Source organism: Cebus imitator, unplaced genomic scaffold (assembly GCF_001604975.1).
Source record: "Cebus imitator isolate Cc_AM_T3 unplaced genomic scaffold, Cebus_imitator-1.0 Scaffold205, whole genome shotgun sequence".
In the NCBI taxonomy this organism is placed as follows: domain Eukaryota; kingdom Metazoa; phylum Chordata; class Mammalia; order Primates; family Cebidae; genus Cebus; species Cebus imitator.
The window spans coordinates 2,158,025-2,174,278 of record NW_016107520.1 but is presented as its reverse complement, the minus strand read 5'-3'; the positions used below and the strand labels follow the sequence as shown (position 1 = coordinate 2,174,278).

The following is a 16,254-nucleotide window of genomic DNA, read 5'->3' as shown; positions in this document are numbered from 1 at the left end:
AAAAAAAAAAGAAGGAAAAGAGAAAAGAAAAAAATGTTCTATAATGTGAAACAAGACATAAATAGTACTTTTATTTTTTAACTTAGATTCAAGTTCACCAAATTAATTTCTTCCTGTTTCATTAGCTAGAAAAGTTGAATAGAACAGAAAACAGCTTTTCAGAAGCAATTTGGCTTACTCTTTTCTATATCAAACACAGACTTATTGAAACTGTTCTTGTCTTTTAGTGTATACTACAACAAAAAAACACAGACATTTATTTGTTTTGAACTGTGAACGTGGCAGTAGGAGAATATTTCTTGATGTTTTATGAAATAAGTGGCTACCTAATTGTTTGATAAATGTAGGGATCCTTTTGTAAATATCTTTGAGTTTGGTTACATAAGGTTTTGAAAATTCAGTCAATTTTGTTTTTCTTTTTAAAAAGATGCTTTCTGTAATTAACTAGATATCATGGAATACATCTGTATAAGGAGCTTCAATATTTAGGCCCTCGGGTACTGATTTAAGTAGTCCAGCTGGCTAAAGCAAAGTCTGGAGGTCATGTTTACACTAACAAAGAGAATCACAGATATGCACCATATTGTCGTAAACCCAATGGGAGACGAGGTTGAAAAAAATCACATTCTACATTTGTGCTGTTGGCACTACAGAATCTCACTATGTACACACTTCAGCATATGCATACCACAAAAGAAAATGACCTGTGGTGACAGGAAGTCACAACAAGGGAATGACTGATGCTCACCTTACTACCAGCTCCTCTTGGTTGCTCCATTTTTCACAAGGTACTTACTGGCAATGCAAGCAGAAGTGTTTAGCTGTGAGCGCTGAATTCTCTCTCTTCTCCACATACTGAATAAGAAAAAAAATTGTGGAAAGAGAACTATTCATTAAAACTTTATGTTGCTAGGTGGGGCAGCTCACCCCTGTAATCCCAGCACTTTGGGAGGTCAAGGCGGGCAGATCACCTGAGGTCAGGAGTTTGAAACCAGCCTCGACAACATGGCGAAACCCTGTCTCTACTAAATATACAAAAATTAGGTAGGCGTGGTGGCTGGTGCCTGTAATCCCAGCTACTGAGCAGACTGAGGCAGGAAAATCACTTGAACCAGGAGGTGGAGGTTGCAGTGAGCTGAGACCACACCACTGCATTCCAGCCTGAGCAATAGAGTAAGGCTCTGTCAAAAAAAAAAAAACAAAAAAACTTTATGTTACCCTTTGTTGTTTCTCCACATCTAAGTTCAATTGCTTTAGTGAACCAATTGAACCTAGTGTTTTTTTGTGTGTATTTGCATTTTTTATTTGTATATATAGTATTTTTTGGTATCTCCCAAATCAACTAATATGCTACCTTTGACAATGAACTTTGCTACTGTAGTTTGCTACTATATTGGCTGACTGAATTCCTAATTCAATACACAGGAATCCCTAATGTTAAAATAATGAATAATATGCACTACTTCAAACATCATACATCCTGTAACTGCTTGTCACAATGTCAAGAGGCATAGAAAAGTCATTCTGTTAAGTTGAATCATGTTCAGTAAATATAGAGAATACAAAGTCACTAATTATTTTTAATTTTAATGAAAATCTTAGATATATACTTACAACCAATGCTCCTTCTTAATTTCGAGAAAATTATTTTCAATCTAAATGTTTTCAAAATAGCACTTTCAGGAGCTTCTATCAGAAATATGTACAGATCAGCTTGTTCTTTCTTGGATATTAACATTCACACTTGCTATTAAAGGCAGAACTGAACCGTTTTCAAGATACGAAGAGACTCCTTCAAGATTATTATCGGGGAATGGAAAATAAAATCCCAGTAGAGGATAATAAAAAATTTACTAGAATCCCTTTGGTTCAACTGGATAGTAAAGACAACTCCGAAAGCCAACTTAGGTAAGGCAGACTATGATATCACACGGAATTGTTTTGAACATAAAGCTTCGTGATTTAAAATTAATCACCACTAATAAAAATCACACTCCTTTATCTGCAAATCCAAGGTACAAAAAGCTCTAATAACTGATCATGGTTTTCTTTTAAAGTTAGTATGTCATTGACTAAAGACTACTAACATATGTTATTCAATTTATAGGGAATATTTACTCATTTTGCTGCAAAGATAAAATGCATTTTATGATGGAGTCATTCCACAGACTCTGCAGGTGGTATTAGGGAATATATGGTATACTCAAATTCTGAATTCTGAAGCACTTTTGGCCCCAGTGGTTTCTGGTAAGAAATTATGAACCTCTAACACTTTTATGAAAGGACCAAAGCAGGGCTGTGTGGGTGTGGGTGTGTGGGTGTGTACATATTGTATTATATAAATGAAAATGGAAGATGTTTTGAGTCTTCTTTTATAGGTGAAGACATTGAGAAACAGTAAAGTCTCAGTAGTATGTGACAATGACCTTATGAGAGTGACTGAAAGACTTATTAATAGTCTAACGTCAGATTTCTGCTAAAAACAAACTTGGTGATAGGATAAAAGACAAATTTTATTTTCAGCCAAGCAAATCCTGTGTAATATAAAAGTCTATAAGTCACTGTTTTTGTAGATCCAGTGGGGTAGGGGCAAGGGAAAGGCAAGATCCCAAACTCTGAGAAGCTCTGAACAGACAGAAAAATGTCTTCGAGACATGGTAGTTAGTAGTGGTTCCAATTTTTGTGGCATGGTTTCCAACTATAAAACATTAAGAAAGATAAAAATAAGAATCGAAATAAAGGCAATTAAAAAATAGAAATCAAAATCCTTAAAAATTAAATGAATTTTAATTGAAAATAAATCAATAAAATATAGTGAAGAATTAAAACAATCCTTTTTAATAATCAGTAGCCAGGCAATAAGAAACAAAAAAACATTATATCAGATATGAGGAGGGGAAAAAGAAAATCAGATTAAAAAAAATAATATAAAGGCACTGCAAGTTAAATTTAAATCTCCAAGGAGATGTACATCTTATGTGAAAGGCAGTGTACTATATTTTTACAAGTTTGCTCAGTCAATGCAGGTGTCAGGAGTTGCACAAACTAAATGGAAGATAATGTATATATTTTGAAGTAAGACAGATCTGGTTTGAATCTTGGTTCTGTTACTCAATCACTGTATGTAAATAAGACAATTTATTTGTTGTCAGGTTCACTCCATCTCTCTTCAGTCTCAGTTTCCTTATCTGTAAAGGAGAGTTGTTGTGAAGATTACAAAAAATAAAATCTACAAAGCATTTAGTACCATATCATGGTATCAGAAGATGAGACCGAGTCCCAATAACTCAATAAATGCTGATTATTACCTATTGCATGTTCCCGCTTTGTTTCTTTTACTCACCCTTGTTCCAAAAAGGATTTGAGATGGCCTGAACACAATATTTTATGCAGTGATCCAAAGCCCACTTCTGTTCTTTCCTGGCTTTTTCCGTCTACCCTCATCGCATCCCTGTCAGGCCCATGTGTACACGAGAATATCTAAGAGTAAGAATGTGTCCCCTCTTTTTGGCACATATAGAAGGAAAACGTTCAGCAAGCTGCTGAAAAAGAACTTTGAGATTAAAACAATTAAAAAAAATTTCAAAGGCAATATGAACCACTAGAACCATGAAAAGAGGCCAGATTTCAATGTCTAGAATGGCAGTACATTCTGTTCCTAGCACACAATCGCAAGTTGGGCATAATGGGGAAGCTGTTAATGTTGGTTAGTAGAATGAAACTAGCAAAAGAACAGCCAGTTCTTATTTCCTGCAAATAACTCTGCACCAGTCTCAGCCTCAAACCACAGCTTTGGGTACCTACTGGAACTATCAGTCAATCAATATATCAACCAACTAACCAATCAACCTGTCATATAAAGGGAAACAAGAACAGTGATAAACATTTTCATATATTTTTTCTACTTTATTCCTCCCAACAACTCTATAGCAATAATAATATTAGTAGTAGTATAGTAAGATTATTCACAATGATGGTAATAACCAATAATTAGTTGATAATGAATACTTCTCATAATAATTATGTTTGTATTATTCTAGGAAGAACTGAACCTCATAAAATCAAGTGACACGTCAAGTTCATACCTACTAATAGTGAGGGAGCTACCTAGACCAGTGTTTTTTCCAGTAAATAAATTCTAAACGCAAATTCTTTTTCTAAGTGACATGCTACTGCTTTGCTGTCCTCCAAAGCAAGAAGTTGAAAAATACATGTTGTATTGTATTAAACATCTAGAGACGATCACACAAGCCTTACCCTAACCTACTGAACACAGGAATCACAGTCAAACTGGAGTGACAGTGATTTAGCCTCATTTAATCTTAAAATGTAATTTAATTTGTGCATAGATGAGTAGCAGATCTTCAATACACTGCCTTTTGAGGTATGGTAAACTGTGGTCTACCTCTGACAGGACCACATGACTAATACTAATATAAGGTCTGAAAGGGGCTACTGCACAGAGGCAGCTATTTCAAACACTTTAAGAATCAGAGTGCCAAGTTCAAGAAACCTTGTCTGATGGTTCAAAACCTTGTCTGATGCTTCAAAGCAAGCTAACTGTTTGTGGAGTTTACAATCATCTTTCTGAATCACTGCTCTATTCTCCAACAACTTGAGTCTACAAAACCAAATGCTTGTTCCTAGATTACTGAGTCTGACTCTTCTCCTCTAGTTTCAACAAAGTCATCCTTGGAGCTGCTCTCTTCTCATTTCTTCCCCAAGCTGATAACCCTTTGCACTTTCTATTACTAAAGCAGGGTCCCAGTTACAAAAACTTTCTACCTTGTAGATCTTTCTCTGCTTCTGTTAACCTTTGAGATCCTGGGATCCTTCTGGGTTAAGATATTCCCAGAGGCAGCTTAGAAATTTCTACACAGGAGCAGCAATAAGGGAAGAGGGAGGAAGAGCTTAACTTTGTGTTCCCACACCACTTTATAAAACAAAGAGAAAACCTTTGTGGGGGTGGTGCTGTCAACTACCCCATCGACCATCAAAACTTAGCTGCTTCTGTGCCGTAGCCCCTTTCAGACCTCACATTAGTATCAGTCATGTGCAGTAGCACATGTCAGAAGAGATCAGGGGTGTTCAATGTGGGATGGCTATGGACAGACATGTCCTACCTTCAGCTGTGCCCTTCGGGATGCCAAATGATACTTTTCACCTTAGAGAAGTGATGCCCACTTTTGTTTGGTTTGCTTTTTCTTGACTGATTTTTTTATTTATCCTTCATCAGAAGTGTATACTCTGGAACAAATTCCAAAGTTGCATTTCATTATAATGGCCATTGTCTAATCTTCTGTTTTATAATTATTGAGAATTAAGCGCCTGAAAAGTATGTTTTGTTGTTGTTCATTTTTAGTCTCTTCTTATTAACAGGACATTCTAGACCACAAAAATTTGAATGCTGTCTTTTATAATCTTTTCTCCATTAAAATAATTCTTCCAGGAAAACTTTGAAAATTAAGACTGAACCAAGACAGTAACATTTACAAAGTAAAATGGTCACAAAAATAGAATTCTGTTAAGAAAAATATTTATATCCCTTTTGCTTGTTTGTTTCCTAAAGAATTCCTCTAGTTCCTCGAATGTCCATTTCTCTGGAAACAGTTACGCCCAAACCAAAAACAAAATCAGTACTGAAGGGCAAGATGGATAACTCCCTAGAAAACATAGAGTCCAACTTTGAGGCCAATGAGAGGCTGGTCATGGACACCTGGCAGCAGGCTTCTTTAGCAGTATCTCACATGGTAAGCAGTGCTCATTATATTTCCTGTTAGTAATACCCACTCACTAAGGACCAAGGTTGGTAATATGCTGTAAGTTGAAAATTGCACAACATTCTCAAACACTGTATAAAGTTAAATCTTCAAAGCATTTTTTTTTTCTGAAAAAAATAAAAAGAGAAATGTGATTCAGTCAATACGTATTTGAGATCATGAAACAACACTTAGATTATTTTCTGTGCTGGGCTCAGGTTCCAAGTGCAGGGCCTAAAGCCAGTCAGGAAATGTTAATGAGGGGGGTCAAGTGTAAGACAATCAGGAGGGCTGGGTCTGGGGCCAAGCGGAAGTCACACCCCTGTTTGCAGGTGCAAATGAAGTTGCCATTTAAAAATGAGGTCTGACATGGCCAGATTTTCCAATTTTCTAAGAAAAGCCAGACATTCGGATTTTTATGTAAAACTACTAATTTTAGTATGTAAGAAATGAAGTAAAAAATTTTAAAAATATTCTGCAGAGCCAAGGAAATCACACCTCTGGCCTCTAGGGCTCTAGTTGGCAACGTCTCTGCTAGGCATTTTTTCTAAGTCACCTATGGGGTAAATATTATTATCCAATTTACGATGGAGAATTAAGGTTCAGAAAGGCTAAGAAACTTGCCCAAATTCTTCTAACAGGTAAATGTCCAAATAAAATTTGAACCTAGGTCTCTATGACTTCAAAGCTTATATCATTTCTATCTAAATCAAAAGGTAAAGGGGAGGCATACACGTAACTTTAAGCAGAAGCGTTATACCATGCAGAAGATACACACAGAGTTTAACTCAGATAATCAATTGCTATTCCCTCATCTACCAGGTCCTGGGTCCACCAAGATGTTTTCTCTTTTCCATGCCAAGCCTTCTTTGAGTTTCCATGAAATATCATTCAAACAGAAAGCCGTGTCAACTTTCCAAAAGATTTTGTGAAAGAGGTAGAAGAGAACCTTGCATCCCAGATCTCACAGCAAACGAAATTTCCAACTGGGCACACTTTCCAAGTCCCTTCTTGGCCTCTCTGCTTTCAGGCTTCTTTTTTTCTGACCTTCTCATTCAAGCAGCCTCAGTGTTTCCTTTCTTTCTCCGTCTCTTTCTTTTGTCCTCCCCACTTCTTTCTTTTTCCCCTCTCAGAAGTAATAATGGCTCCTCTCATTGTTTTGCTTCTTTTGAAAAACATTTTAGTGTGGATTTTGACATACATAAGGAAAATGCACGAATTATAATTGTATGGCTTAATGAACCCACCTAAAGTAAATACTCATGGCACCACTCCCTGGGGAGAAACGGAACAAGGACTGCACCTACATAGTAATACTGTGCTCCTTCCCATTCCTAACCCACTTGATATCCTCTAAAGGGGATCACCGTCTTGCCTTTTTAGGAATTATTGGCTTGATGTTCTTAAGAGTTTCATTACCAAGTCTATCCCTCTAAACACTGTTGTGTAGCTTTCCTTGCTTTTGAGCTTTAGATAAATGAACTCATATCTTGTCTTTTTTGTGTCTTTTTTTGCTCAACTTTCTTTGTGAGAGTAATCTTATATTGTTCATTTTTGTTGCTGTATTGTGTTGCATTATATGAATGTATCACAATTTATTTAACCAACCTGCTTTTGATATACTTTTGGGTTTCCAGTTTGGTGTTGGTATGAATACTGCTGCTATGAACATGCTTGTACATGTCTACTGGTACCCATGTGTGTAGATAACTGTTGAGTATACATCTAGTAATGTGTGCTACATTTCAAGTTAGTAGACAATACTATACATAATACCTTGGCTTTCATAGGTAGTGCTAAACCCTTTCCCCATTTCACTGCACTGTCATCTTTGTCATGCATTAGATGGCCACGTCTGTACAGGTGTGTTGCATTGCTCTATTTGCCTAGCCTTATACCAACACCACACCAATATCATACCATTTGTTTGTTACCTGAATGAGCAAATCTTCCCACCTTGTCATCTGCCAAGAACATTTTGGATTTTCATGACTTTTTGCCTATTAATTTTCAAATCAGCTTGTCAAGATTCACAAAAATGTTGGCTGCTAATTTTTAAGGCAGTATTTATCAGATTATGAGCATTCCTTTTCATATCCTGTTTACTCTGAGAGGATTTTTCATGAAATTGTATTTTCAAATGCTTTTCCTGCCTCTATTATATAATTTTTTCTTCATTTTCTATTAATGTGAAAAATCACATTGACCAATTTCTAATGTTAAACTTATATCACATTCCTGGAATAAGTCCAACATTTTAATGAGGCATCATCTTACTTACATATTGCTGGATTTGTTTTGTTAATTCTTTGTTTAGAATGTTAATCTTTAAGTGAGAGAGTGAAAGCGAGAGAGTGTAATTTTCCTTTCTCATGCTATCTTTGTTGGCTTGTAGCATCCAGATAACACTGGCTTCATAAATCAAGTCTGGATATGTTTCCTCTCTATACTTTGGAAAATTTTGTGGAAGTTGGGATTATTTCTTCTTAAAATGATTGGTAGCACTCACTGAGAGACCATCTAGACCTAAAGTTTTATAGGAAGTTTGTGGGAGGAGTTTGTGTTGTCCTCCCTCCCTCAAGAATTCATTATCTTTAATATATTATGCAGTGCTTTCTGGTTTTGTTTCTTCTTAGAAAAAGCTTGCGTTGATTTTGGTGTTATTTTGCTAAGAAGTTTTTTACTTCTAAATGTTTACATGAAGTTATTTAAAATAGCCTGTTTGTGTTAATATTGCAATGACTATGTGATGTTCACTTTGTCAGTACTGATGTTTATTATTTGTGCTTTTCCTCTTTTTTTTTCTATCAGCTTAGCCAGATGTTTATCAATTATATCAGGCTTTCCAATAACTGACTTTTAACTTCATTGATTCCTTTTACTGTGCGTTTTTTTTTTCTTTTTGTAATATCATTTTTTCCTCCTGCTATTTTCTTTGAGTATGCCTTGCCATTCTTTCCCTAGGGATTTCAGGTACACCATAGTTTATTAGTGTCCAGTCTTTTTTTCTGCTATAATCATTTGCTACTCTGAAGTTTCCTTTGTTACTTGCTTTAGCTTCATCCCAAAGTTTCTGATGTGTTACTTTTATCATCAAATTCAAAGCATTTTAGAAATATATTTTTAAGTTTCAAAGTAATGTGTTGTTTTCTGGTTAGATTACATTTTATTCATGGAACATATTCTCATAAAAGTTTTTGCAGTTGCCTTATGATCAGTTTTATAAATGTTATGTGTGTGAAATACGTTCATTTAATTGTTTAGTATACATATGATACCTTATTGTTTATATATAAATATTTTGATATATTTATTACTTTATTATGTATTTTTAAATACATATTTTGTATATATCATTTATATCTTATTTTTCTCATTTTATTTGTTTTCTCCTTTAATTATTGAGTTATAGTAAGGTCATCTATAGTTTGGTCAGTTTGCTTTATGTATATTTGAGGCAATGAAATTGGGACTATACACATTTTTTTAATTGTACTTTAGGTTCTGGGGTACATGTGGAGATCATGCGGGATTGTTGCATAGGTACATTCATGCCAAGGTTATTTGCTGCCTCCATCCCCCCGTCACCTATATCTGGCATTTCTCCCCATGTTATCCCTCCCCAACCTCTCCACCCCCTGCTGCTCCTCCCTCAGCATTCCCCACTGGCAAACAGACACCAGTGTGTGATGCTCCCCTCCCTGTGTCCATGTGTTCTCATTGTTCAACACCTGCCTATGAGTGAGAACATGTGGTGTTTGATTTTCTGTTCTTGTGTCAGTTTGCTGAGAATGATGGTTTCCAGATTCATTCATATCCCTAGGAAGAACATGAACTCATCCTTTTTTTATGTCTGAATAGTATCCCATGGTGTATATGTGCCACATTTTCTTTTTCCAGTCTATCATGGTTGGGCATTTGGGTTGGTTCAAGGTCTTTGCTATTGTAAACAGTGCTACAAAGAACATACGTGTGCATGTGTCTTTATAACAGAATGATTTATAATCCTTTGGGTATATACCTAGTAACAGGATTGCTGGGTCAAATGGAATTTCTACACATTTTAAACTGTTAAATCGTTTTGGTGAATTGAACCTTTTCTTATGAAATAATCTTCTGTATATATAGTCCTTTTGTTTTGTAAATTATACTTTTAGATATTGTTGACATGTCATATCTTTTTCATCCTTTCATTTTCATCTTTTCTGCTTATTTTCTCTCTGTTAGTTTGGCCATCATGTATTCTGTTACTATTCTTATAGCAGTTACCCTGGGAATTACACCATGAATTAGTAACTCATCAAAGTCATTTATTTAGTCAATGATTCATGGTGTTATTTCCAGGGTAGCCACTAAGTGATTTAGTGTGTGCTATTTCCAAGCTAACATAAGAGGTAAGTGAAATTTAAAATATTTAATCCAAAAGAAGAAAAGAAAAGACGGCAGAAAAAATACTCTACAAGCAACAAGTACAGAGAAGATGGTAGATTTATAGCCCAAATATATCTGCAACTACATTAAATTTAAATGAGTAAAATGGACCAGATGAAAGAAAATAAGTATTAGGGTTTTTTAATGGGATATGATGCATATAAGGATACTAAAATGATTTTTCATTATTGACCTAAGAGAAGAATGGGTTAGTGTGATGATCTCCACTTGCCATCAAAGAATCTCAAATCCTTGACCTTCTTTAGGTCTTCAGCATTAGTTTCTACCTTGATTCCTGAACAGTTAATTTGCTCTTTCCTGAAGTACCAGCCATCTGTGATCATGTGCTCTTCCTATTCTTGTAGCAGTTATTGTCTTTCCCACTCATTTGGCTCTTCATATATAAGCTTCGTTGTTGTTGTTGTTGTTGTTTTGTAATTTGTATCTTGTTAGTTGTTAGTCTGAATACTTAACTAGATTCTAAAACTTTTTGTATACCTTGAACTTAGCATAATGCCCACATCTAGCATAATATAATAATAATCACTTATTATAGTCTTGAGATGCTGCTCCTGCTATGCTGATGATACTGATGTCAATATAAGTGATAACAGTAGTGACAGTAATGGTCATAAGTAATTGGTCACAATAAGTACCAAACACCAGAAAGTAAGAAACCAGACATAGAGGCTGTAGAAAAAAAAAAAGGGCTATTCTTACTGTTAAATGAGCAATACAGACATAATCTACAAGTCTTATGAATCCCATTAAAATTACCTGCTAAAATGACACTTAAAAATGGTATATTATTAGAAGGAGAGGTTCATATAGCACAAAGAGCACACTGGCTGTGCCTCTTGACTAAGCTGTATGATTTTAGGAAAATCACTTAACCTCTCTAATCCTTTAGTGCTGTATCTGTAACATTGGAAACAGTCTATCTTTCCATTACTGAATCGCTGAAAAAATCCAATGAAATAATGTATATAAAGTATTTTAGAAACAATAAATTTTAACTTGTAATTATGTTAAGACATGTATTTAAAATTGTCCCCTTTTCCTTGTGGACTTTTAAAAATCTCGAAAAGCATAGGAAAATGAACTGTTTAGTAATTAATATTACCAATAATTATATTTGAATCCTGCTTGACTTTGACGTCACACAACCTTAAGGGAACTTTGAATTTCAAATGAAACAGGTGTGATTCAGTAAATTGTTGTGGGGCAAGCAGTACCAGCTGAGATTAGTGCAACTAAAAATGAGAACACTTCAACACAGGCTTTTTTCTACACAGCAGTTTTACCAGGAGCTATCCATTTGGTAGGCTGTTAATTTTTGGCAAAACTTCCTTCTAATTAAGAGGTATGCAATGATTTCAAAGAAACAAGTCATATTTTTAACACCCACAATGTCAAAACATTATGTCTAAAGCTCTCTCCAGCTTTGTAAGCTAGATTGCTGAATGAATTGTGAATTATGCTAATTTTTTATAGCAACCCAGAGGTCTTAGAAGGAAGTAGACCAGAAAAATTCAGATAATTATGATACATAATTATGCAGATAATTATGACAATTATCATCATCATCACAAAGTTGTTTACAAAGGAGAAAAATCCAATTTTGAAGAAAATTGCTAACTCAGAGTGCTTTGCAGGAACCGATTAAAAACTGAATTGCTTGCAATTTAGGGGAGGAATGTTAGCAAGCCTGCTTTCAGCTTTACTAAGAATTTGCAAGTACAGTATCTGGAATTCATTTTTATCAAGAGGGCATCTGACAAAAAAAACAGAAAGAAAGAAAGAAAGAAAAAGAAAGAAAGACAAAGGCAGAAAGAAGGGAAAAAAAGGAAGAAAGAAAAACCAAATCTGCTTGCTCTCTGAAACCCTCCTGTATTCCTCCAAGGTTCTGTTGATGTTGAAGAAGTTGTGGGTACTTTCTGTGGAAAATGATTATTTTGAAAGAAAGTTCATTGATTAATAAGCAACTGCTGGGCATCCTCTTGAGCACAGCTCAGATACTCAAAGCCAAGAAGATTACAGAGAAGTAGGGCTGGCTTAGCTCTGGGAAGCATGAGGTCCCTTTGGAGGGTGGGGCAAGACTTAACACTCATAGAACACTCAGGAACAGTTAGATGCTGCCGTAGGGTATGAAGTGTGGCAGAATTTTGGAGAAGGCAGGAACTGGCTGGTTTATTTCACCCACAAAGGGTAGAGATTATGCCTTATTCATTTTTCTATTCACCTCCATTAATCTTCCTCTATCTCTTCTCACCTCCTCACCCCATTCTCCACAAAAATTATAAATAAGCCCCAAGAACCCCCATTTTTTCACCACTTACTTTACTGAGATTTTAGAGTTTTAAACCCTATGTTGCTGCTGCCTCCACAATTGTGTGTGTGTGTGTGTGTGTGTTGTTTCTTCCTTTGGGATTCTTTCCTGGTTTTTCATTTCTTAGGGCGACACTCATAAACAACTTTCGCCTCCCCAGGGGCAGTTGAACTAATTGCAAAATGTTCAGTATTTCTCACTGCAAGTACAATACCAGTGGCACAAGCCTCAAGACAAGAGTGTACATATGTGTAATCTTAATTTACAAATAATAATTGCATATATTTATGTGGTACAATATGAAGTTTTGATGTCTGTATACGTTGTGAGACGATTGAATCAAGTTAATTACCATATCTATTACCTCACTTATTATTTTTGTGGTTAGAACATTTTAAATTTACTCTTAGCAATTTTGAAATATACAATACATTATTATTAACTATAGTTATTGTGCTGGGCAATACATCACCAGCACTTATTTCTCTTACCTAGCTGAAACTTAGAAACCTTGGGCTGACATCTCCCCCTTCCCTGTCCCACCTACTCACCTACCCCAGCCCCTGGTAACCACTCGTCTACACTCTACTTCCATGCTTTGGCTTTTTAAGATTCTACACATAAGTGAGATCATGCAGTTTTTGCCTTCCTGTGCCTGGCTTGTTTTACTTAGCATAATGTCCTCCAGGTTCATCTGTGTTGTCATGAGACCAGGCTTTTTCTGCTGCCTGAAGTGCTGAGCCAGCTGCAGAGGAGAGGTGGAGGGATACCTGCAGTTCCTGACCCCATGGGTGGGGAAGGACAGAGCTTCTCCATTCAGCACTTATAATGAGGAGACAGAACAACTAATCTCAAAGCAGGACACTTGTGAGAATGAAAGGAGATGCTTGGTGGAATGGAGAGAAGCTGAAAGTCAGCTCAGCAGAGGAAGCTAAGAACCTTGGGGTTAGCCTGTGGGCTGGGTCAACCTCACAAATACTGATTATTTTGTGGATGATATTTAGTGCTAAAGTAGAATAGAAGCCCAGGAGTCAAGTGTTCATGACCCAGTTAACACAGGACATGCATTCCCCAAAACTGGCTATGGCCAGAGGTAATGAAAATACATGTGTGGAAACCACAGATATATACCCAGGACATAAACAAATACACTTCTGCAGTATTAAAAAAACATAAATGACAAAAAAAAAAAAAAAAAGAAAAAAAAAAAACTCTGCAGGGGATCAGTTATCAAGAAAAGATTAGGAAACACTGATAAAGGGAAATATTCCAGATTGGAAGTCAAGAGATTAAAGGAACTGAGAAGTACAGATGTGTGTCTGAGATTTAAAAGAAAGGAGCTTTTGCATAATCATGGAGTTGTGACAGTCCAGAGGTGGCAATGAGGAAACATAAGGATGCTTTGCAGGCAGGGCTTGAGAAAGTGAGCAGCCTCCACACAGATGGTGGTAGGGAAGCCACATCTTGGGACAGGGCCAGGTTTCCGCTTAAGTCAAACATCGTGGGGTGTGTTTTGTAATGTTCGAGTACATGGGTACGACTGTTTACAGTGGATTAAGGTTTCAACAGAATTTAGTAATGATTACATCCAAATGGTTACCATATTTTATAATTCGACATTAACTGAAATATTGCTCTTATGCAACCAGGTGGCTGCTGAAATTCATCAGAGGCTCATGGAAGAAGAAAAAGAAAACCAGCCAGCAGACCCCAAAGAAAAATCTCCTCAGATGGGTGCAAATAAAAAAGCCAAAAAGGAGCCACCCAAGAAAAAACAGGAAGACAAAAAACCCAAAGGTATTTATGGTTTTAACACTCAGAACCCTGGATGCTGAAACCTCTCCTTGCTAGAAAACAAGCATTTAACCAGACACATTATTAGCCTCTATGCCACTAAAATGCTGCTCATTCGGTTTAAACTAGAGACCCAGGCTTCTATTATTTGTGGTGTTAGTGGCAAATCATATTGCATAGCAAGCCCACCTAACTTGTTGTTCCAAATAGCCAAATGTACCTGGGGTGAAATAAACCTCAAAGACAGTTTTGAAATTTTTTTTTTTTTTTGAGATGGAGTTTCACTCTTGTTACCCAGGCTGGAGTGCAATGGCACGATCTTGGCTCACCACAACCTCCGTCTCCTGGGTTCAGGCAATTCTCCTGCCCCAGCCTCCTGAGTAGCTGGGATTACAGGCACGTGCCACCATGCCCAGCTAATTTTTTGTATTTTTAGTAGAGACGGGGTTTCACCATGTTGACCAGGATGGTCTCTATCCCTTGACCTCGTGATCCACCCGCCTCGGCCTCCCAAAGTGCTGGGATTACAGGCTTGAGCCACCGCTCCCGGCCAGTTTTGAAATTTTAAAGAAATTCCAGGATTGTACTGTGTCATCTGAAAGGTCTGCACAAAAAGGCTAACACTGCAGTAACAAACAGAAGTTTAAAAGCTGTGTTTTTAAAAGCAATGTGTATGTTTCAGGAGCAAGTTCTTTTCTCCTGGAGGCCTCCTGCCTAAATCTCTGCCTCAGTAGCATGAGGAAAAGCAAAGAATTGAGAAAATTCATTTTAAAGGAGATCTCTAATTAAACTTAGGAATGAATCGCTTTGGCACAAACATTACCTCCGCCCCCCTGAAGTGGAATCTTGAGAAGCAAATGAGAAGAACTCCACTCATAGATTGTCCATGATATGTTTTTTAGACACCTGTGTGAAATGCTCTATATGGATGCCAAGAACACAATAGTAAATTAAAAACAAAACCAAAAATCACAACTACGGTCCCTGCCCTAATCCATTTGCAGTCTTGCAGTAGAGACAGACACATAACCATTGTTCTTTGATAGGGGAGGTACAGATACCTTGAGAACGAGGTCTTCTCACTCCATCTGAGGGCATAGAAGATGCTTCCTAGATGTAAAACATTCAAGCAGCCCAGAATGGAAGTTAGAGAAACACACTGAGGATGGAGAAGGGAGTGGGTCAGTGGCACTTGAAGGAAAAGGAAGAGTATTACCTCAATAAAGAATGCACCACTTCAGTCCATCTCAAGTGGCAGGAATAAGGAAAATGCTTCTGTTGACTAATGAAATAACTGTTAGGGTCTGATCCCTTAATTTTACAGATGATAAAACAGAAATCCAGAGAGATTAATCTCTCCTTCATCTGTAACTTATACGTACATCTATTATTGCAACATATGACAATTTCTTTGCTCACATTATGACTTCTTTACAAGATTTGAACCCCTTGAGGTCAGACCCTCAGGAAAGATTCGTTGAACTGAAAATAGAACTATGTAAATGGGCCCTACAACTAGAATCATACTGCCATAGCCTATGGTAAATCCTTTGATAAGTACTGACAAATTTATATTTTCTATTGCTCTTATATAATCACTGAAATTTAATTAAATTAGCCAGGCACAGTGCCTCACACCTGTAATCCCAACACTTTGGGAGGCCAAGACAGGATTGCTTAAGCCCAGGAGTTGGAGACCAGCCTAAGCAACAGGACAAAACTCTGTCTTTACAAAAAAAAATTACAAAAGCATAGCTGGATGTGGTGGCACACATCTGTATTCCCAGCTGCTAGGGAGACTGAGATAGAAGAATCACCTGAGCTTGGGAGTTTGAGGCTGCAGTGAGCTGTAAGCATGCCACTGCACTCCAGCCTGGGCGACAAGACTCTCTCAAAAAATAATAATGATGCTTAAATAGGTTATAAATTCTTTACTATCAC

General features: G+C 36.6%; 1 protein-coding gene across 7 annotated transcripts in view; it reads left to right on the top strand.

The window, feature by feature from the left end:
- Positions 1-16,254, top strand: part of SPEF2 (sperm flagellar 2) — a 196,774-nt gene that overhangs the window by 144,786 nt on the left and 35,734 nt on the right. For all 7 annotated transcript variants that reach the window (XR_001830836.1, XR_001830837.1, XR_001830835.1 and 4 more), the window contains 3 exons: positions 1,757-1,908; positions 5,570-5,750; positions 14,169-14,316. Coding sequence is in view for 2 of the 7 variants with exons in the window: in XM_017548274.1 (XP_017403763.1) it covers positions 1,757-1,908; positions 5,570-5,750; positions 14,169-14,316 (481 nt within the window). In the remaining 5 variants the exon portion in view is untranslated. The remainder of the gene's footprint in view (positions 1-1,756; positions 1,909-5,569; positions 5,751-14,168; positions 14,317-16,254) is intronic.